This window comes from Trichechus manatus, unplaced genomic scaffold (genome assembly GCF_000243295.1).
Source record: "Trichechus manatus latirostris isolate Lorelei unplaced genomic scaffold, TriManLat1.0 scaffold00026, whole genome shotgun sequence".
NCBI lineage: Eukaryota > Metazoa > Chordata > Mammalia > Sirenia > Trichechidae > Trichechus > Trichechus manatus.
The window spans coordinates 4,234,772-4,257,578 of NW_004443962.1; the positions used below are offsets into that span (position 1 = coordinate 4,234,772).

Sequence of the window (22,807 nt, forward strand, 5' to 3'; positions counted from 1 at the left end):
AATTCGGACTTCCAGCTTCCTAAACTGTGAAATAATATATTTCTGTTCTTTAAAACCATCCACTTGTGGTATTTTTGTTACAGCAGTACTAAGAAACTAATGCACCCTTAAAATAAGGTTGGGAGAAACAAAATATATAAAAACAATATTAACAAATTTAGAAGTTTCTATTTAAATTACTTACAGCTTACATTTTAATGTCATTTTTAACCTTCCCACATGTCATGGATTGAATTATGTCCCCCAAAAAATGTGTGTATCAATTTGGCTGGGCCATGATTCCCGGTATTCTGTGATTTTCCTATATGTTGTAAATACTGCCTCTATGATGTTAATGAGGGAGGATGGGTGGCAGTTGTGTTAGTAAGGCAGGACTCAATCTACAAGATTGGATTGTGTCCTGAGGCAATCTCTTGAGAAATAAAACAAGAGAGCAGAGAGATAGGGGGACCTCATGCCACCAAGAAAGCAGTGCCAGGAGCAGTGTGTCCTTTGGACCCAGGGTCCCTGTGCAGAGAAGCTCCTAGTCCAGGGGAACAATGATGAGAAGGCCAACAGACAGAGAAAGCCTTTCCCTGGAGCTGACGCCCTGAATTTGGACTTTTAGCCTACTTTACTGTGAAGAAATAAATTTCAATTTGTTAAAGCCATCCACTTGTGGTATTTCTGTTATAGCAGCACTAGATGACTAAGATACCATATTATCAACTTTGATCTTAACATGATACTCTTAAAAGGCTTACACCCCTTGAGCCTCAAATAATACTATGAAATGTCATTCCTGCCACATAGCTAGACAGAGAAACATATAAAGAAATGGAAGTAATAATTGTAAGACACAGGAAAATCCATTAAAAGCTAGGAATTCATAATTCAAAATCACTGTTTTTAAGGATCAAATGTTGATACTTTTCACTCTGTTGCTGTTGTTGAGTCAATTCTGACTCACAATGACTCTATACAACAGAGCAGAACTGCCCTATAGGGTTTCCTAGGCTGTAATCTTTACGGAAGCAGATCGCCAGGTCTTTTCTCCCACAGAGCTGCTGGTGGATTCGAACTATCAGCCTTTCAGTTAGCAGCCAAGCACGTAACCACTGTGCCACCAGGGCTCCTTACTTTTCACTCTAGAGTCCACTTACTCATGGACAAACATAAGCCTAATAAACAGTACTTTTGCAGAGAAGAGTATTTATGAACTCATGCTTTTCAAGGCAAACTGGTAAAGAAATGAAATTTGGGACTCACAAGGGTTTTCACTTAATTACTTAACGAAACACCTACCTTGAACTTTTTCTGATAAACCAACTGATTGTTCTGTATTGAAAACCAGCGTCTAAATAAATATAAAACAGATTAAGTTTTCATAAACATAATTTCAGTTGTTGCTAAAAGTGAAATATCTGGGAAAGTACTAGAAATCAGTCTGTGGTTAATTGTTTTGACAAGTGTGTTGTTTTGTTTTGCTTTATATAAATTGATGTCAATATAAGAGATCTAGTGAAAGTAAAGAACAAGCATTTTAAACCAGATTAGGAAAATAAAATTACTATATTTTAATTTGTTTTATGGCATAAATTTATATCCTAACAAAAGCTGTTACCCTTTAGGCTATCACCAAGTAATAACTGTTTTAAAGTAAAAAATCTATAGCATTTTGCAGTTCCTTGAAAATAATTGAAATCTTTCCGCAAAAATAATTGCTTTTATTATAAAGGAGAAATCACTTGATATCATGAATAAAAATATCCATTTATATACAGTAAAACATGAAATAAGTGGTGTATTAGTTTCAACCTTTCTTCAGATAAATCATCAAATACATATTTGTTAAGCAAAACGGAAACTAAATTATCATTTTAGAACAGAAATCAAAGAGGAGATAATCACCAATTAACTTGGCCTTACTTTCATATAAAATACTTACAAGCAGAATAATCAAAGTTATTACTACAGACAGTTCATCAAACTATTTATACTGTTGTGTTCATTATTATAAAATTATTAGACAAACAATTTACTTACAATCTTCTTTAGAAGAAAAAGCTAAGCTGTGGATGGCATATTTACTAATTCTAATTTGTTTAAAAAACAGTGAAAGGACCTAAAGACTTACAAAAAAAAAAAAAAATTCACAGCCAAAAGCCATTCATAAAAGCGAAAATTCTCATCGAGCATGAAAGGTAAAACAATAACTGAGTCATTATTTTAAAATTAGTTTCAAGTGAGATGATTTCTATTGTAAACATTAGTTATTAATCTATTAGCAGATAGAGATTCTACCTTTTCATTGATACTAATACAAAGCACTAGAAATACATATTTAGACTCTCACAGAATTTCTATTTTAAAAAATTAAGTTAATTCTCCAAAGCTGAGAAAATAATTACAAGATGCTTTTTCATTTTTAAATCATTTTCTAGACAGACTATTAGGCTTTGTTGTCACTTAAAAAAGTACTACCTTTGCCATCAAAATAAAGATTTGTTAAATAAGCATCTGGACAAAACCAGGTGGACTGCCTCTAAATGCAAATCATCAAGAGGCAAGCTAGAAAAGGAAGAACTTCTGGGTGTTTTTGCTTTGGGACACATGGTTGGTTAGAAACGTTAAAGGATATACCTACAAACAAACAAAATGGTGCAGCCCTGCCACATGGGATGACATGCAATGGAAAAAATCTCTGATAATGATTAAAGTGGTTTTTTTTTACAATCGTCTAAACTAGGGTGAAATACATTCATAAAAATTCATCTGTTTTATCAAATTATAATAATAATTTGATGAAAATTTTCAAATCATCTATTGCACAGTGGAAAAACATCTACGTAATCATGTAAACTTTTCATGCGTCTGAGGTCTTCAAAAAAGGAATTTCTTTTGACCTGCTGCATCTTAGAATAATATCCTCTAAAAGAAACGACAAAACACTAGATAGGAACATATGTTCTTTGTCAAAGACCATTCCCTCTAATTATTAACTTTGCAGATCACCTGTATTTCTGAAGCACAGTTCTCCTGCCATCCATCTGCTTCTGGAAGACTTTCTCACATCATCAGTTTTTTACACTCAGGAAAACCCATAACCGGTTGCTGTCAAGTCGATTCCGACTCATAGTGACCCTACAGGGCAGAGTAGAACTGCCCCATAGGGTTTTCAAGTAGCGGCTGGTAGATTTAAACTGCCAACCTCTTGGTTAGCAGCTGAGCTCTTAACCACTGTGCCACCAGGGTGCCATACTCAGGAAAGACAAATTAATTTCAATATAAATTTATCTTTATTTGACAACGTCTCCTAAGAGAAAAAATTCATATAATGTATCCTAGATAGAAAAGAATTTTGAAGTACAATCTGTATGTCTTATGACACTATCTCCCCTCTACTGCAATTAAAAAAAAAAAAGAAGAGCTAACTGCATTCATTTAACCATGACTGAGACTTTAATCAAGTAAGTAAGTAAAATGGAATATAATCTTAATTGTTCTTAAAAAACAATGCTAGGTATTAACAGTTCTAATAAAAAGAAAAATGAGACTTATAAACAGTTCATGGTCTACAGAAAAGAGAAAAAAAATACTAAGTATTTTAAGCATTCAGTACCTGGAATTTGAAGGTACCAGAAAAAGTAATTCGATCCAAGGAGACAAACTTTGCAAAGCATCGTGATGACAACCATACCATATCCTACAAGATTCCTAAGCTGACCACAAAGCCAAAATAAAAGACAGTTTCCTAAAAAGGAAGATTTCTTGCTTCAATAAGGAACACTTTGTATCTATCTCAAATTGGAATAACTCGATATAATGAAGATTTTAGGCTAAAGTTGGGTAAACTTTACTTATTATTTAAAAAAAAGAAACTGATTTTTACATACCAATGAGAGTGTCCAGATGACAAAATATGGGCGGTGGGGAGGAAATATTTATATAAACATGTATTAAAAAATTATCTTTTACCCAGTTTGATTACTAGTCCCAGAGCTGCAGTTAAAGAATCAAGGTGTAAGTCAAAATTCTAAATCTGTATAAGATTTATCACAAGCTATACAGATGAGGGTTTTGTGCACAGACTCATAGTGGTGCTAAATAGGTTAATATTTAACAAAACTAAAAGCCTAAAACCGTATGTTCCTTTAAAATTCAATTCATTTTTTCACAAGGGAAAAAAAGTAAAAATGGTAAAATAAAATAAAAAAATCTAGGAAATGATGTTTCTTTTCAAGATAACTAATATGTTTATTACCAAAGAGGCTAGTTATTATTTAAAATATTTTTTAAGTTTCCTAACTTATTTCCTTTTAAGAAGATATAAAAGCATTCATATCACTCAATCTATATCTTCTTGGGGTAACTATGAACACATCATATGTTCTTTTCTAGATTTAAACAAACCGAGGAGATGGGCAATTAAAAAGTATAATGACATTCCTCAAATAAAATATTTACATTTTCTTCCCAATTTAAAACCTAAAGAGACTTTATATCCATTGCAAGTAATCCAACTGAAATGCAGATTAATTATGAGCTTTCTCGTGCCAAAGAAAAATTGGAGTAGGGTGGGGAGTGAAGGGAAGGAAGCCATTTGGTACCTGATATGATCGGGCTTTTTCCTGTCATGTGAAAAAATGGGGCAGGATTAAAACATAAGGGAAAGGTGGTAAAAGAATGAAAACGCAAATGTGCAAAATAAGCAAAGGACTAGCATGATATAAAAATAAAGCAAGAATTAAAAGGAACAAGCTTAAGCTCATAACCTAACAAAATAGTCAAAACTATCTGTTGAATTTTATTTACATATTATACGTATATGCATTTATACAATTAATTTCAACTCTTAGGAATCTGAAACACTAATTTTTCAAAAATATTCACAAATCTTCTTCAAGAATTCTGCCGTGGAACATTACGGTAGGACTCAGCACACTTGGGCATACCTCTACTAGTATTTTCTGCCTCTATGGTCATGGCTATACAACATAGATAGTACCTCTCCTCATCTTAATAAGCTGCTCCTAAAAAATTAAGGGAAATAATCACTATACATATATCTATATAAACTTCTGAGACAAATAAACTTTTTACAAGGAAAGTGGGATCACTAATCAAGAATTTCAAAAATCACGAAATATTATTGGCCACATAAGCCTATCACCCCCACCTTTTTTGCCAAATGATAGCAGAGAAACCCTAAAGCCACACATAAATATGGTTCATCTTTAATCTATGTATACACTTCTTTTAAAATGAAAAGCAGCATTTAGAACTACCTTGCTTTAAAAAAATACTTGTAATAAATTTTCTGTTTTTAGCTATAGTTTCTCATTCAACAGAGACTAGGTAATTAGTCAGCTTCTTTACTAGTTTTACCAGCTTATCACCAAATAAATTACGTTAATACTCCCTTGTTTTTTCCTTGATTTTTCACCTTTTCTGAAATTATTATGAAAAGCAAAACCAAAATACAGGTTCCAGTAATCATTTAGCACTTGTTTGAGTGAAGTGAAGCTGTCACAGCAAGAAGATGACCCAACAAGGAAAGATTATTTTGACAGACCTCATGTGTCTGCAGAAAAATATATTATATACATATAAACTCTTAAGAGACACCACAAACTAGAAACCTGAAACCAATTAGAAACAAGCTCAAAACCCACATAAGAGAAAAAACGTTTCACTCCTTACAGTATTCTAATCACATCACATTAAATATGATATATTTGGTTGAAATTCATATTAAAGAATGATGCTTTCAAAATATACTCATAATTTATGAAGTATGGGGGTCAGGTTTTAAAACTTTCTGGCAATTCCTAGTCACATTCACATTTCCCTGAGGAAGGAGGTATTTTTAAAAAGGTGACTTTGAAAATATTATATGGCATTAATTCCATAAAACTATAGCTAAAGCAAATGGTGCCTTACAGTGTCTACAACAACAACAACAAAACGTTCCCTAAAACGAATCCATAAACAATCTAAAAAAAAAAAAAAATCATTGGACAGAATAATCTCTATGTTTGGGTAGCTGGATTTCTGAATTTTTAAAGTTAAGACACAAATACCATGACAAATACACAGTCTTTCACCCAGAGGCCAGCAGAATATATATATTAAATCAAGCTGGATAGAGAACTAATTAGAGAGGTAGGGCAGACTCAAAATTCATACATGGGTAAAGAGAAATGATTTACAAGCGTTTCCTGAAATTGGGTTTTTTATAAACCTCATATAAGAAATTTACATACATTACACATTTTAAGAATTGAAAAGCAGAGGAAAATTCTAAATAATATTTTATGCATTACTCTTCTCTTTCTTCTCCCTTTCATTAAAAAAAAACCCGTTGCCGTCAGGTCGACTCCGACTCGTAGCGACTCCCTTTTATAGTTCCTTAAAACACCAGTTGCCATCGAGTTGATTCCAACTCATGGTGACCCCATAGTTCCTACACTGAAACCTAGACATTTTTTAAACTTATGTCGCAAGGTTTTGACTTTTGTTTTTTGAAGTAAGTTTCATATAACATTTATATGCTATATTTTTACAAGTCTGCTTTTCACTAGGTATTATAATCAGAACGTTCTTTAAAGGTATATGAAAATGAAATTTATTCGCTATCCTTTTTTTTCTAATAATGCAAATGAAGGTTTTTTTTAATAGTGAAGTTGCAGAATGTTTAATCAAAATACAAATTATTTGGAACAGTTTTAAAAAGGTCACCGTTTTAAAAATGTCAGAAGGACACGAGTAAAGCTTGGGAGTTCCAGGGTTTGTGCCCCAATATTGTCATAAACCAGCTGTGACCCCCAAATGAACAATGTAATCTCTCTGCACTTCCACTTCTTTATGAAAATCAGGGTGTTGAACTAGAATGGTGTTGAGGTCTTTTCTTATTTTAATCATCTATGATTCTAATCAGTAACTGCCATCCCACTACGTATAGATGGCATCACCTTTGAAAAGCAGTCTCGTATCTTTTTCACTTTGCAAACAGTAACATGTCTACACATTGAGAACTTGAGTTATTCCTTACTTGACTTTACACCACAAAAGCCCAAACCCGTTGCTGTCGAGTCAATCTCGGCTCATAGGGGCCCTATAGGACAGGGCAGAACTGCCCCATAGCGTTTCCAAGGAGAGGCTGGTGGATTCGAACTGCTGATCTTTTGGTTAGCAGCCTGAGTGCTTAACCACTGCGCTGCCAGGGCTTCACTTTAGTTGCATATTAATATCTAAGCTAATTAATAGAATTCATAAAATAATAAAAATAGGTGTATACTTAAATCAGAATTAATTTTCCTCTATTGCCCTAAATGACATACAATTTTCCACTAACACTCACTGTGCTTCATTTTCATATCTGAAATCATTTCTCACTGGAGTTGTCCATGGAAGCTCATTTCATTTCTTCTTGACACAATGGTATAGTTTCTACGGATTTATTGTATTCTCACTGTTTTAAGCTTTAAGTATGTTGCTTTGAAATCTGAAGGTTAAAATTCAATTCTAAGATTATGTCTTGACATACAGGTTGGGTAATCTTTATTATAAAGATTCACCAATCACATCTTTTTTTTCAATCATACTCTCTTTTCTTTTACTTTCCTACTCTGGCTAGGGAAATCTGCCAAGGGAGGCTTAAAAGATTACTGTCTTAATTTTTCATTTTCACATAAAAACAATGTCTAACTATTTTACCAACCAGACCATATTAGTAGGTCCTCCTAGCAGTCACATGATATATAAAAAAAGTTTTACATAACTCAAAAAAGCTTGATATAAAATATAATCATTATTCTTTCTTGTTTATATCCACTCTTGAAAAAACAAAAAACCAAACCCGTTGCCATCGAGTCAATTCCAACTCTTAGCGATCCTATAGGACAGAGTAGAACTGCCCCACAAGGTTTCCCAGGAGCACCTGGTGGATTAGAACTGCCAGCGTTTTGGTTAGCAGCCATAGCTCTTAACCACTACACCACCAGGGTTTCCATATCCACTCTAGGGTAGTGAAAAATCATTTCAAATATAAGAAATCATATACCACTAAAATATCGAATGCTAGGAAAATGATCAATAATTACTGGCATTTACAAATGTCAGTGAATTTTTTTTTGTTATGACCAAGAAATTAAAATAAATGCACTAGGAAACCATTTCAATAAAGCATGAACATTTCCATTTAAATTAACAAGAATGTATACTAAATTAAACTCACCAAGAAAATTCTATTTATTTTGCTAATATCCATTTTTTAAAGTAAAAGCTTCTCTATCATTTTGTGAATTCATATCCTGCTTAAGTAATAAATGAAATACAAACATTTCAACCAATATATAATATTAAATCAATTAATCAGAACTCAAATAATATACTCAATTATTACAACCGTTTTTTTTTTTAAAAAAAGAGAGGTATCCCTGAATAAAAGATTAATCACTGATATTCAGAAGGATGATTCTGAGATAACCCAATCTTCTTTTTGATGCCTTAATGTCTGAAATTGCTTCACTTTGTTATGTTTAATACATAGGAAAATACAATAAAACATTTTATGCATTCATTCAATAAACATTTACTGGATTTATATATTTTTAAAAAATCATCTTAGTAAAAAGAATGCAAAGTTTTTGGTTGCCATCAAGCTTAGAATAAGTAAGTACCTAGCAGCCATGCACTTCACATACTAAAAAGTTCCCATTTCCTAAATATTCTGATTAATTGAAGTTATTGCAAAGTTGAAAAGATCAGGATCACCTAGCTTAAAGACACATACAGCAAGTAAAAGAACACTTAAATATCAGATAGGGGAGAAACCAAAAGAAAGAAAAAAAGCTCACTTGTCCTATTTATCCATTATATTCAATATGTAACGTGCAATCAAATCTATTTTATAACAAATATGGGAAGTACATCACATAAATTTATTTATTGTAATGACTTAGTCATATATGACCAAGCCTTATAAAAATTCTTACTGGCTTTCTCATTTAAACCTTGCTCAAATTTTAGAATTCAGAATTAGCGTTGTCATCTTTCACCCTCTCTAAGGGCTCTCTTTCCTAGACCGCATCTTCAGTGGACTAGGTTCCTGGAAGTACTATCAACTGAGAATTTAGGAAATTACAAAGAAAAGAGTTGCCAAATCACAGGGAAAGTCAGAAAACCGTGAACATGGAAAGCTCAAGAATAGTATTTAAAATAAATTACCTGTTCCAAGTCTTGAAGGCATTGCTGGCTCGTTTGAATAGATATCCTTCCATAACAATGCCATTGGCAGCATCTACATTATATTCTAACTTAGAATCATCACTGGAGAAATCCTAGACAAAGTAACACACAAAAATGTTCATCTGATTTGACTCTCCAACAAACGTATCCTAGGGAAATAGTTCAAAAGGAAGAAAAGCTTTGCATTAAGACAGCTACCACAACATTATTCACAAGAAAGGGGAGAGACCTACATGTTCAATAACAAAGAATTCTTCAACATATTAAAATATTTTAAATTCAATGGACTATTAAGCAATCATGGTGATGATGATGTAAAATAAAAGATTATATAGAATACACTATGAAAAAGAAAACGATAAAAATTGTGTACACACTCTGATTAAAACCACAAAGTAATACACAAACAGACAGACAAACGGAACAACTAAATATTATAAAGCATGGTATGTTTACAGATGTTTTCATTTTATGGTGATGTGTGTGTTAATTTTTAAAAGGGCATTAAAAAACAAAAGCTGCTATCGAGTCAATTCTGACTCAAGAAGACCCCATGTGTGTAAGAGTAGAACCTGTGTTCCAGAGGGTTTTCAATGGTTGATTTTTTGAAAGTGGATCACCAGGACTTTCTTCTGAGGTGCCTCTGGGTGAACACAAACTGCCAACCCTTTTGTTAGCAGCCAAGTGCATTAACCATCTGTACCACCCAGGGACTCCCAAAAGGGCATATAAAGCCAGAACCAAACCCACTGCCATCAAGTTGATTCTGACTCACAGTGACCCTACAGGAGAGAGTAGAACCATCCCATAGGGTTTTCAAGGAGCGACTGGTAGATTCAAACTGCCATCCTTTTGGTTAGCAGCCGAGCTCTTAACCACTATGCCACCAGGGCTCCAAAAGGGCATATAGGTATATTTAATTGGTATTATTCAAATCAACCACTATTTTCTAAATTTATTACCATCATAATAATTTTTTAATCTGGTAGGACTAATAACTCCACTGCCTGGAAGGGAACAGAGTTCATAAATAAGATAAGGGCTCCACAGTGTTTTTCCCCTAATACAAAATGTAGTTTTACAAGGGAGAACCCTAGTCCACGGTTTGAGGTGAGCATGTTGAGATCATGTGTTTATGAGGACTCATACTCACTCATAGTCTTCCTCTACTGTCTAATCACATGTGTGCAATTCAAACTTTCAATTTTCCTCCAAAGATTCATGAAGTTTGGAAATCAGAAATCCTATATTTAAATTATTTCCTGATTTAATTCCAAAGTAATTTGAACAAAATTGCAAGATTGGTGCTACCCCCAAATAAAAAAACCCTAAAAATCAGTCTGAGAACTTTCAAAATTACTTCTGGAACAATGATTAAAATTAGAATGCTATCCTATAGAGAACAGTGAACATCCTGTCACGAGAAACATTTTGGCAGAGGTTGGCTGGCCACCTGCTGAGAATGTCCGGATGTGAGTGTCTTGTACTAGAGGAGAGGTGGAGTTAAGAGTCGCCTCTGAATCTAAGAATCTGCTAAGATGGAAGAAGAAATAGTCTGAATTCAGAATTTAAAAAAACTCCCCTGACATCTTTCAAAATTTAACCATAAAAACCTCATGTTAATTCAATATAATCAAATAAAGTAGAATCTGTAAACGAATAGCTACATTTCTTATTTTTTCTCTGAGGAAAAAAAAATCAGGAAAACTTTTAACTCCTTCATTTAAAATTTATTTGAAGTTACAATGCATTTAATTACGCAGACAGGATTAAGTCACCAGTAGATATAACTTGAGTTTGGCAACATCATATAGGGTTCATTTGTAGTATCAGCCGTTTTTAATAACCTTGATGCCTATTGAAACACAAAATTAAGACTTCCTTGAAAGTGCAGTTCATTACAAGTATTTTCTCATTTTCAGATATACTTCTTGAGATGAACTGTCTTCGATTTAATTAATATTAATATTTTATAATACTTAGAAATAGTGACAGATTATGTGATTTTATAACGAAAGCAACTAATAATGTTGGATAAATTACATAGTAATGAAATCTCTTTAAATGAATTCATGAGCTGACAAATTAGGAAGGAATAAATAAAAACTAAACCTTTTGCCATCGAGTCGATTCGGACTCATAGCAACCCTGCAGGACATAGCAGAACTGCCCCATAGGATTTCCCAGGAGTGGCTGGTGGATTCGAACTGCTGACCTTTTGGTTAGCAGCCAAACACTTAACCAGTGTGCCACCAGGGATCTTAGGAAGGAATACTCAAAAGCAAAAGATTTAGTGGAAATGGAAGCCTAAGAGGTCAGCAGAGCACTGAAGCCAGATTTCACCTTCAGGGCATTTGCCTCATCAGGGAAACCTGAGCTTTGGTGTGGGGCCCAGGGAATAGAAGGCAAGACCAAAGCCGGCCAAGGTTGGACAGGAATCTAATAGAAGCTTTCCCTTTGAAATTGCACACAAGACAACAAGGCCCATTGTTACCACTTCCATTCAAGATTATGTTAGACTTCCTAATTAGCAAGAAAGCAAAAAGTAAAGGATTAGAAAGGAAGAAACAAAACTGTTGTCATTTATGGATGATATGACTGTGTACACAGAACGTCCAAAAGAATACAGAGATAAATTAGTATTAAAAGAGAGCTTAGCAAGATTACTGGTTATAAAATCACTGAAGAAATATCACTTTTACTCTAATATAACAGAGCTAACAGTAAGAAAATAAATTTCTAAAGATAACATTCACAATACAAGGATCTAGGAATAAATCTAATATGATATATATAAGAAAATTATTAAAAAATGTAAATAAATGGAGAAACATACCAAGCTCATGGATTAAAAGTTACAGTTAAATAATGGTATCAATTGTCTCCCAAATTGATTCAGAAATCCAGTGCAACCTCAATCAAAATCCCAAAAGCTAATTTCATGGAGCCTGAAAAGCTGCTTCTGAAACATACATGGAAATGCCAAGAGCCAATACTGGGCAAGCTACTTTTGAGGAAGAAAAGGCTTCATTTTTATCAGTTATCAAAATTTACTATAGATCTATAATAATTAAGACAGTATAGTACTGGCATAATTGGGCAAAAAGACCGATGGAAAAGAATAGAGAGCTTGAAACAGACCTCACATACATAAAAAAGTGGCGTGTAACAGAAGAGACACCGCAGATAACTGGGGAAAGAACAAACTTCTAAATAATTGGTTATGCATCAACTGGCTACCAATGTGAGAGAAAAAGGAAACTGGAACCGTACCTCACACCATACACAAAAACCGAATTACAGATTACCCGGCAAGTGGTGCTTGAGCTCATGCATCATGAAAGAAGTATAAATTAAAACCACGATGAAATATCAATATACACCTATCACACTGGCAAAAATCAAAAACTCTCACAATGCAATGGATGAGGTGGCAAGGAGCAACAGGAACTCTCAATGCTGCCAAGGACGGTCGAACACTCTGACGACAATTTAACGTTATCTACTAACGCTGAACACTTCTAAACCTATGGCCCAGCAGTCAGAAATGTGCGTACATATCCAAACGGGATGTACAAAGGTGTTCATAACATCAGTGCTTCTTAATTAACCAGTAATTCTTAAAAAACTCAAATAATTACATTAGCCACTTTCCCCTACTTCTCAGATGACTGGATTTTTGTTTTTACCTGTAAGGCAGCCTGTGCCAGCATTTAAAGGCAGAAAAAAGGTTAAGTATTCAGAATGAAGAAAAATAACGTTACTTTCTTTAAAAGCAAAACAGTTAAGTGAGTATTATTTAAAATCAGAGAAGTTAATCTTAGATTTAATAATCTATATATGTTTTAGACTTTTAGTACAACACTGAACCTAAAATCAATCCTTCATGCGTACAGAATAGGAAAAAAAAATTTAAAGGATGCATAATATTCAGTTTGAAATTCAATAAGCAAATATTCACATGTTTCTATAAATATCATGATCTCTCATTTTAATTAGAAATGACTGGCCTGAAATTTTTAACCATCTTTCAATGACAATGTCACTAAACGAGTCAAACAAACAAAAGTGAATCTAACTTTACTTAAACACCGAGTTAGTCTCACATGGCCATCACTCAGAAGTAACTAATTTAAAGATGATCTGAGAGAAAATGTCACCTTTTAAGTACTCTTTTTCCTTGAGTACTAACAGCCCATCACAAATAAAAGTTTCCTTACTTCTATTACTTGCTTCTCTCTCATGATTGTCACTGACACATCTTCTGTATCAGATCTAGACTGCAGGACTTTTAAATTCTAAAAAAGCCATAACAAAACTTGATTTGACTGCTCAATACCAAGAAGAAAGAATTCCTTACAGCAATGCCAGAAGGCACCTTGTCAACACTTGTGTTACTACATCTGCTCTTCGAAACTCTCCTCTTATTTTCAGATTACTACATAAAAAGTACCACCAACCATACACGGTAAAATATTATTAGGTTGAGCTTCGGGTGTATCATCCTCAAATCTTTTAGTATGCAAAAATAAAAACTGGTTTAAAATTTAAGTGCTCATTTTTAAAAAAACATATTTTCCAGTATTAGTCTATCTAGGCTGAGGCAAATTAACATGAAATGCAAGTGAAGTTTCAGCATCACATGGGTGGCAGGGCGGGCCTTAGGGGGACAGCAACTACAAAGCCCATAAAACCAGACTCACATACTGACCCTAAGGTACCCACACACACACACAGATGCATCCACTCTTTTTACAGGGTTGGTGGTACTTAACTAAAACTAAGAACAGTGTTTTTAAATTTTCAGTAAGGGTCACTTTTAACTTAGAGCCCTAAGAGGCTGATGTTTTACTGGTTTAAGAGCATGGCTTTCAGATATATTTGATCTGAAAGAATAATAAAATATATACCTTAACATCTGAAAAATATTTTACTTGTCACAAAAAGAGAACGAATTTATCTACACAATTTAATTATTAAAGCAACCCATAAAGGATTTGTTCCAACACAGCAGTGCCTTGCTGAAATCAATAATCAAACAACTACATAGAAGGAGGGTCAACCTCCTTTAACCTTCTCCCTCGGGTACCTTTTGCTGAATGGTGGAATGTTTTTGCTCCATCTCTCTTTTCTCCTTTGCTGCATCCACAACCAGCCGATCCAACTACAAAAAGGGGGAAAAAGGAAAAAGTTGTACAGACTTCAAAGTCAAAGAAAGAACGCATGATTATTTTTAAAAATCATATTCCTAAATCATAAGCATAGCAAGAGGCTAGTCAATTTAAGTTTACTTTAAAAGACATTCTGGTTAACACTTTAAGGCGGAAGTTCATATTTTTTCTGGTATCAAACCCTCTACAGAAAGCTCTGTATCTCCTCTAAAGAAAGCGTTTGCAAGAACAGTCATGATGCCAAGCACTTTCGGCAGGGTGCCTTTCCAAATGCACCGCAAGTTCAGTCCCTGAATAAGGAAAACAACTTGAGCTTAAGTTGCCTGCTGATCTACCTGGCAAATTCTGGCAGTCATGGTCAAAGACAGAAACAAGAGATACTGGTGATTCTTTCCCAAACAGCAAAAAGTAGCAGCTAAGCAAGGGCAGCCAGCTCTCACAAGTTCACTGTAACAGATACTTCCAATCAATCACTCAAGTTGGCTTCCTAATGTTATAATCAAGTCTAATTCACTAGACAAAAGAAAAAGCTAAAATAATAATAGAATAAAAATCACTCATAAGACCAAGGTATAAAATCACCAATGTCTAAGATACAGGGTACTTTCTTTTTAAAAACCTTAAAAAACTTAATGAAATTAAAAAAAAAAATTCTCATTTCCTTTTTGCTCCTTTCCTTCAGAAAAGATGATTTTCATTTCAGAAAAGAAGTATTTGATGTATTATATACATGTATCACATGTACTCTGTGATGAGAAATGCACTAGCTTCCTGAACTCCTATTTGCTGGAATAGTAAATATTTGGGCTATAATATAGTCCATTACGGGGATCTCCTCCTCTAGACTGTAATATATGTCTTATTTTTGTTTTTGAACTCCCATCACCTCTAACTGATTAGCACATGTTTGATGATGAATAAATAAAAATGTAAATATCGGCAGGAATCTGGAGAAAGTATTAAATGCCCAAATGTTTATCCTTTAAAAACTACATTGGAAAAAATCCTCCTAAAACACTACCTGATCCTTTATTCACCCTCTATCACATATGATTTTTTTTCTACAGGTGAATAATTCTGGTTACAGAATCTTAATGTTACCAAATAGCAATAAAGAACCAAAAGAAAGCACCACACTAAAACAGAACTATCATTATTATAATCATTAAGTATCAAATTTGGTAAGCAACTATACAACTCAACTATCCAACACATGCCTACCTGTGTGACATGTAACACTGATTTAACAGGGGATGCTGGTATACGCTGCACTGGAAAAATGTATGTCACCAATAACTGCTTATATAGAATCACTAGGATAAACATTACACCATGGTTTTTAATGCCTCTGATTGAATGGACTATAAATATTATTCATTCATTCAGACTGAAGTGCAGTACAAGGCAACTCCCCAGATATAAAGTGGTATTTACAAACTCACACATGTTGTGTACCTTACACATGAGTACTGCAGTGCAAGTGATCGTTTATCTGCCTATCAAACTGGTAGTAAATTTCTCTGCTGTATTCCCACCCCAACGCTACTGCCCCAGAAAGAGGGGAAATTTCCCTCTCTTTGTTGGGGCACTGAAGCCCTGGTGGTGCAGTGGTTAAGAGGTTGACTGCTAACCAAAATGTCAGCAGTTCAAATCCACCAGCAGCTCCTTGGAAACCCTATGGGGCAGTTCTACTTTGTCCTGCAGGGTTGCTATGAGTCAGAATTGACTCAGTGGCAATGGGTTTGGCTTTGGTTTTCTGTTGGGGCAGGAAGGGAAAGAATTATCTTTCAACATACTGGGGATTTACGGGAGGCATGAGTTGAGATGTGAAGACTGTCAGAAAATAGTACAGTCTTCTAGATGCTGGGAATTGCATCTGGAAGGGTTTGGAGGACAGCAGGATATGTCCCATGTCTGTATTAGTGTTAGACATGATGAGTTCAGTAGGCTCCTGTAACTAGCTAGGTACCTTCCTTCCTCTCCCTGTGTTCTGAATTCCATCTCCTCCTACCACCTCAGATGTCAGCCCTTCTCTTGCTCTTTTTCAACTTCTCCCTCTCAAACTGGCCCGTTGCCAGCTATTTCTACATGTGTCCTAACCAGCCCTGCCTTAAATAAAGCCCACCCCTTGACGTGTATTCCTCTCTAGCTACTACTTTCTTTCTTACCTTCACAGCAAAACTTCTTGAAAAGGTTCCCTATATTCTCTGTTCTTCACTTGCCTATTTCAGATTCATCACTGAAATCCACCCACTCTAATGTAGCTCCTGTTGTCCAGACCCACACTCCACTGAAACAGCAACTCTCACAGATGTCACAGAGAGCCTTCCTGTCGCTAAACCCAACAGATATTGCTCAGTCATACATTATTGGAAACTGATCATCTTTCTGAGATACTCTTACCATGGCCTGTGATATCAGTCTCCTGGATTTCCACACCCTTTCTCATCTAGGTCCTCATGCCTCATGGAGCCCCACCTCCCTAGCCATCCCTTCAAAGTAGTGCTTCTTAGAGCCCAGTCCCAAGCCATCTTCTCTTTTACTCTCCACCAATGAACTTACAGAATCAAAATTTTTAGGTATGGTGTCCAGGTACCTACACTGTTTTTTATTTTTTATAGCTCCATAACTCTCCCTAGGTCAATATGCTACAGACTCTTTTAGTCTCTCTCTCAAGCTCTAGGTATATCCACTTGGATGTCCTACCCTCAAAAATCAACACATTTAAACCGAACTCACCATATCCCTCTACCCTCAAACTAAGTGTACCTTAAATATCCCTCAAGTCTACCTATTTCTCTCCATTCCTATTGTTATGACTCTAGTTTCAGATGCTATTGTCTCCTAACTAAATTACTAGAAGAATATTCTAACTATTCTCTCACATTCTAAGTTTAGGCTTCACCCAATATGTTCTTCAAATATTATTTTCCTAAACTACAAATGTGATCATGCTATTCGCTAGCTTAAAACTGTCAATGGCTTCTTAGCACTCTTAAGATAAAATCCAGACTCCTATAAGCAGTTCACAAGGCCCTATGTGAAACCGGCTCCTGATCAATTTATCCAGCCTCCTCTGTTATGCTCCACACACAGAGCTTGCTAATCCTCCTCCATCCTTCGCGTCTCAGCTTTCCTCTGAGATGCCCTGCGTGACACCCGAAATGAAGCCATATTATCCACTAAAATATACATTTCAAAAAGTCAACTGCAATTCATCTTACATTGTATATAATGATACTTAATGTGAGATGAGGGTTGCAATCTAATGTTTGATAGGATGTGAAGATTGCCCAGAAACTAGGAAGGTCTATGTTACATGTCCTGTCTGTGTGTGCCTATAATACCTCAATTCTCCCGTGTGGTAGCTGTCCCCCAATGTTCATTATCTCTCTTCCCTTAACAATAGAACACCCAAATTCTAACAGGTCACCTGGATACCTAGCATCAAGTCTATATTGCCCAGCTTTCCTTGCAGCTAGTGTGACCTTGTGACTAAGCACTGGCCATTGGGATGTACACTGAAGTGGTATGTGCAAATTCCAAGAAATGTCCTCAAAGGGAGGGAGTATGTCCTTCTTTCCTCTTGCCTCATTCCTATTAGCTGGAAATTTAGGTATGACGGCTAGAGGTTGAGTAGCCAATTTGAACCATGAGGTAGAAGCAAAAGATAGAATAAACCTGGGTCATTGCTGATCAAGTGACCACCATACCAGGCCTTTGACTTTACACAGGAGAAATAAAAATCTATCTTGCTGAAGCTACTACTATTTTCAGTTTTCTATCACTTGCAAACAAACCTCATCCTAACTATACCCAGTCAGAACACTAAGGCACTTAGTGTACAGAGACTACACACGTAGATTAATAGCCAGGTGATTTGCTGGTTTAATTCTAAGAGATTAACTTCTGTGGAGGTAGGTCTATATGTAATTCATGGTATATGCCCTGTGTGCCACCCCTCCCCAAAACCATCCACACTCTGATCAGAAGCTCCAATTCCCATTCCACTCTTACCTTTTTCCCATTTCTCCAAACTCTTGTCTTTCAACTTTAATCCCCTCCCCTCAGCAAGTAGCCTGAACCATCTTGAAAAAGAAAATCACCTAAATATTTATACTATTAAACCCAGAAAGATCACCAATCAGCAAAGAACAATGTCCCCAGAATACACATAAAGTCCTGATCAGATATCAAAAATAATTTGAACATAATGAAATTTATATATATATATAAAATTCTTATATACATGTGTGTGTCTGTGTGTGTATATATATACACACACACATATATACACTACACACACACACATACACACACACAAAGCTCCCAGAATTTCTATAACCTTACCCAAACAAAAACCAAACCCACTGCCCTCGAGTCAATTCCAACTACTCACAGCAACCCAATAGGACAGAGTAGAACTGCCTCAGGGTTTCCAAGGCTGTAAATCTCTATGGAAGCAGACTGCCACATCTTTCTCTTGCTCTATAATCTTAACATTCTAAAATTTTATTTATTCAAAACAGCAAACTGTAATTTTTTTTAAATAAAAAGGAGCTATAACTCAAATGGAAAACTAATTAGGGCATTAACTCAATTATCCAAATGTAAGAAATCAAAAATAAATTCAGCTCTATATATTGTAAAACATTTTTAAATTTTCCTTTTCAGTATTTTTATACACTATCTATAAAATAGTTACTTTTTATCTTTAATTTCATTTTTTGGTTACACATTTAACCTATACACAAATTTGCTATAGAATCAAAGTTCTTCATTAAGTAAATGAAATGTCTAATCTCCCAAAATGCTTAGTTTATTTTTAAAAATACAGGGATCAGTATATAATACAAAATCAAGAAGTAAGATCCAAGATTACCTGTACACCAAGATCCTTCATGTAGGGCCCAAGTTCACTAAATAGATCATATCCTTGATGAAAGAAGGCCAAATGGGCATACATAAAAGATAACATCTAATAGGGGGAAAAATTATCATTTTACAATCCATTTCTCAATAAATATTCTGTAATTCAAAATCTTGATCTTACTTAATGTTTAAAAATCATTCCAAAAGAACCCAAAGTGTGCCAAGCCAATTTAAAACGAAACTGGCTGACTCATTTTTTTAAGAGTATTTCAAAAATATTTGTAAATTAACAAAAAAATGACTTTTATTTAAAAGAAATTTCCCAGTAGTTTAAAATTTTAACAATTTCCAAGATTTTAGTGGCTTAGACTATATCTAGGTGATTAAAATCTATGGAGTAATAATTCATATAATCAAACTTTCAGTAGCATCACCACCTTCCTAGGTATATTATAAAATATTTATGTGCTCCTTCAACCAAACTCACTGGCAAACCTTAAACTACAAATAAAACATTAAAAGGTAAGAAGGGAAACATAAAGCTCGCAAAATAAAACAATGATAAAACACTTTACAACCTTCTAGATCAACAATCACAACCTGAAGTAACAGAATGCTCTTTTTTTTCTCAAGATACTAAAATGAGTCAACAGACTTGTCCCATCATGGAGGTTTCTTTATATTCATTCTACAATATTCATTAATGACATTCCAAAAATGTCATTAATTTAAGGGTTGATATTTTCCCCCACATTTTCCTCTATTTTGCTTATTCTGAGAGAAATACCCTGTTTTTCTTAGTCACATTTTCACATGTAAGGGAATTATATAATTAAATGCATAATACTGAAAGAATCCTCCAATCATTTGTGCTATTTTTAGCAAAAAGAGACATACGTTCAGTTCTCTGAAATCTAAAATACCTTAACACTCAAGAATCCACCAAATTTTTTTTTTTTTTTCAAGAAAACTGGCAAGAGTCACAAAAAAGACTGTTCTGGGATTAGATAATGGTGATAGTTGTAGAACTTTGTGAATATAACAAAAACCACTGAATTGGGGAAAAAAAGAAAGATTAATAGCTATGACTGCATAAAAATGTAAACATGCCTGTACATCAAAACACATAATCAACACATTAAAAGAAATGATTAAACTAGGAAATACCTATGACAAGGGTTAACAGTCTCAATACTAAGAGATGTTACAAACTAGCATGAGAAAGATGAACACTCGAACAGAAAGAGAGACAAAAGACATAAACAGGCAACATAAGAGACAGAAAAAAAATATATACACACATTATATATGGAAAATAAAACGTTCAAACTCAATTGTATTAATGAAATGCAAATGCGAACAATGAGATCGTGTCTTCTGTCTAACAAATTGGGAACAGGGTGGTGGGGAACTGTAACAGCCAGTGCAGGTAAAAGTGTAGGAAAATGTTCACTCTCACACAGCATTAGTGGAAATGTAAATGGTTGTATAACCTTGAAATCTGACAATATTTTTAATGATTATTTTTAATAATTAATGAATGTTTAAATCCTTTGACTAAGTAATCCCTCATGTATGAATCTATTCTAAGGAAATAATCAGATTACTCATTAGGATGATCATCACAATGCTATTTTTTAATGTTAAAAACATGGAAATTACTTAAATATCCATTAATGGGTAAAGTTAATTTATAGTACATTACAGAGGTCCACAAACTACTACCCACAAACTAGACCCAGCCCCACCACCAATTCTGTATGGTCTATAAACTACGAATAGTTTTCACATTTTTAAATGACTGAAAGAAAACGGAAAGGATACTATTTCACGACACATGAAAATTATGAGTTCAAATTTCTGTATCCACAAAATAAAATTTTATTGGAACAGTCATGTGTTCATTTACATATTAGCTGTGGCTGCTTTCTCACTACAATGGCAGAGTTGGGTAGTTAAGACACAGACTGTATGGCCTGCAAAGCCTAACGTATTTACTACCTAGCCCTTTACAAAAAAAATTTGCTGACCCCTGGTATATTCACGTGGTAGAATTGCACCTGGCCACAAAAGTCATCATTAAATAAAGAGTATTTAATGACATAGAATGATTTTGCAGTATAGTAGTGAAAAATGTAATTAATAATACAGTATGTAGGAATGATTCCTATTTTGTTTGCTTTTTAAGTAATTTTAAAAGCTACATATACATGTTTGCATACACATACACAGAAAAAAGACTAGAAGATGCAAATCAAAATATTAACAGTGGTTCTCCCTTGGTAGTAGGATTTATAAGTGGTTTTTATTTTCTTCTTCATACATTTTATTTTCCAGTTTTCTACAATTAATATATATCAGTGTCAATCTGGGAAAGAGAGGGAGGATAGACAGTATCTTTTTAAAAACATTAAGTACAAAGTACTTACCTCATAGGATACTGTGACTATAAACACACATACATACACATACACACACAAAAGCTAGTGGGGAGAGGCAAGGATCAAAAGCAATTTAAGTATAGCCTTTGAGGGAAAAATGACTTCAGTGAAAAATTCAGAAAGCAGAAATCTCAAAATATGAAAGAGTGAGACATCAAACCACTACCATCCCCTGCCCACTTCCTTCTAAACGCTAAAGCAAAAAATGGGCAAATTAAAAAAATCATTGTCACCATGGGTGTAGAGGTTCAGGGGGTGAAAAAAAAGTTAATTCTCAAATATCATCCCATTTGTTTTGTAACTATACAGCAAAGAATAAGCCAAAAGGCTGACAGAACATCAACCCTAAGGGAAAAATTCTCCAAATGATACTATTCATGTAAGTCCTCAATCGCAAATATTTTAGATGCCCAAATAATACATACAATTGTACAGGAAAAATATAACTACTTTGAAAGATGCTAAGCAGAATATTTTTAAAAGCAAATACAAATGAGATGAAAATCAAAACCTAAATGTAACAGTATTTTATTTTTATATATTTCAAAACAAATCCTGAAATTCTCAGACAGGTTTACACCAACCATTTCCAGTTATTTACCAAATAGCACTGGGCATCTACTACCTGTAAAGCATCTTATTAGGATAATAGAAGATAAAAACAGGATAGTATAAAATCTGTCTTTAAGGAGCTCACAGTGTATTTATTGAGAGATGGGATGCACATAAATAGCTACTGCATGAAGAGACAAAAAGTGGTTAAGTGACAGAAGTACAAAGATCAATAAGAAGTCAAGAACAATTATGAACTTTGATATATACATATATTATAGGCGGCTTTAAACGTGAATAAATATGTACGCTGTTTTATATTAAAGTATTTAAAATATTATTTCAATAATATCTTACTGATTTTAGGATTTCTGATCTCCTTTTTGATTGAAGAACATTAATCTGAGGGAAAATACACTTGGTTAATTACTCATGCATTATTTTAAAAGCAAATCCATAATGCAATACTGTAAAATTTCCTTATTGCTATAGTTTAACATTTTCCAGAAGAGCAAATAAAAACAAAGTTCAAGTTTTATC

At 34.2% G+C, this 22,807-nt stretch overlaps 1 protein-coding gene across 4 annotated transcripts in view; it reads right to left on the reverse strand.

The window, feature by feature from the left end:
- The window catches only part of ACAP2 (ArfGAP with coiled-coil, ankyrin repeat and PH domains 2), a 154,414-nt gene that overhangs the window by 40,790 nt on the left and 90,817 nt on the right, over positions 1–22,807 (reverse strand). For all 4 annotated transcript variants that reach the window (XR_002823606.1, XM_004373574.3, XM_023728729.1 and 1 more), the window contains 5 exons: positions 22,625–22,669; positions 19,285–19,380; positions 14,321–14,395; positions 9,211–9,323; positions 1,285–1,336 (listed from right to left, as the gene is read on the reverse strand). Coding sequence is in view for 3 of the 4 variants with exons in the window: in XM_004373574.3 (XP_004373631.1) it covers positions 1,285–1,336; positions 9,211–9,323; positions 14,321–14,395; positions 19,285–19,380; positions 22,625–22,669 (381 nt within the window). In the remaining variant the exon portion in view is untranslated. The remainder of the gene's footprint in view (positions 1–1,284; positions 1,337–9,210; positions 9,324–14,320; positions 14,396–19,284; positions 19,381–22,624; positions 22,670–22,807) is intronic.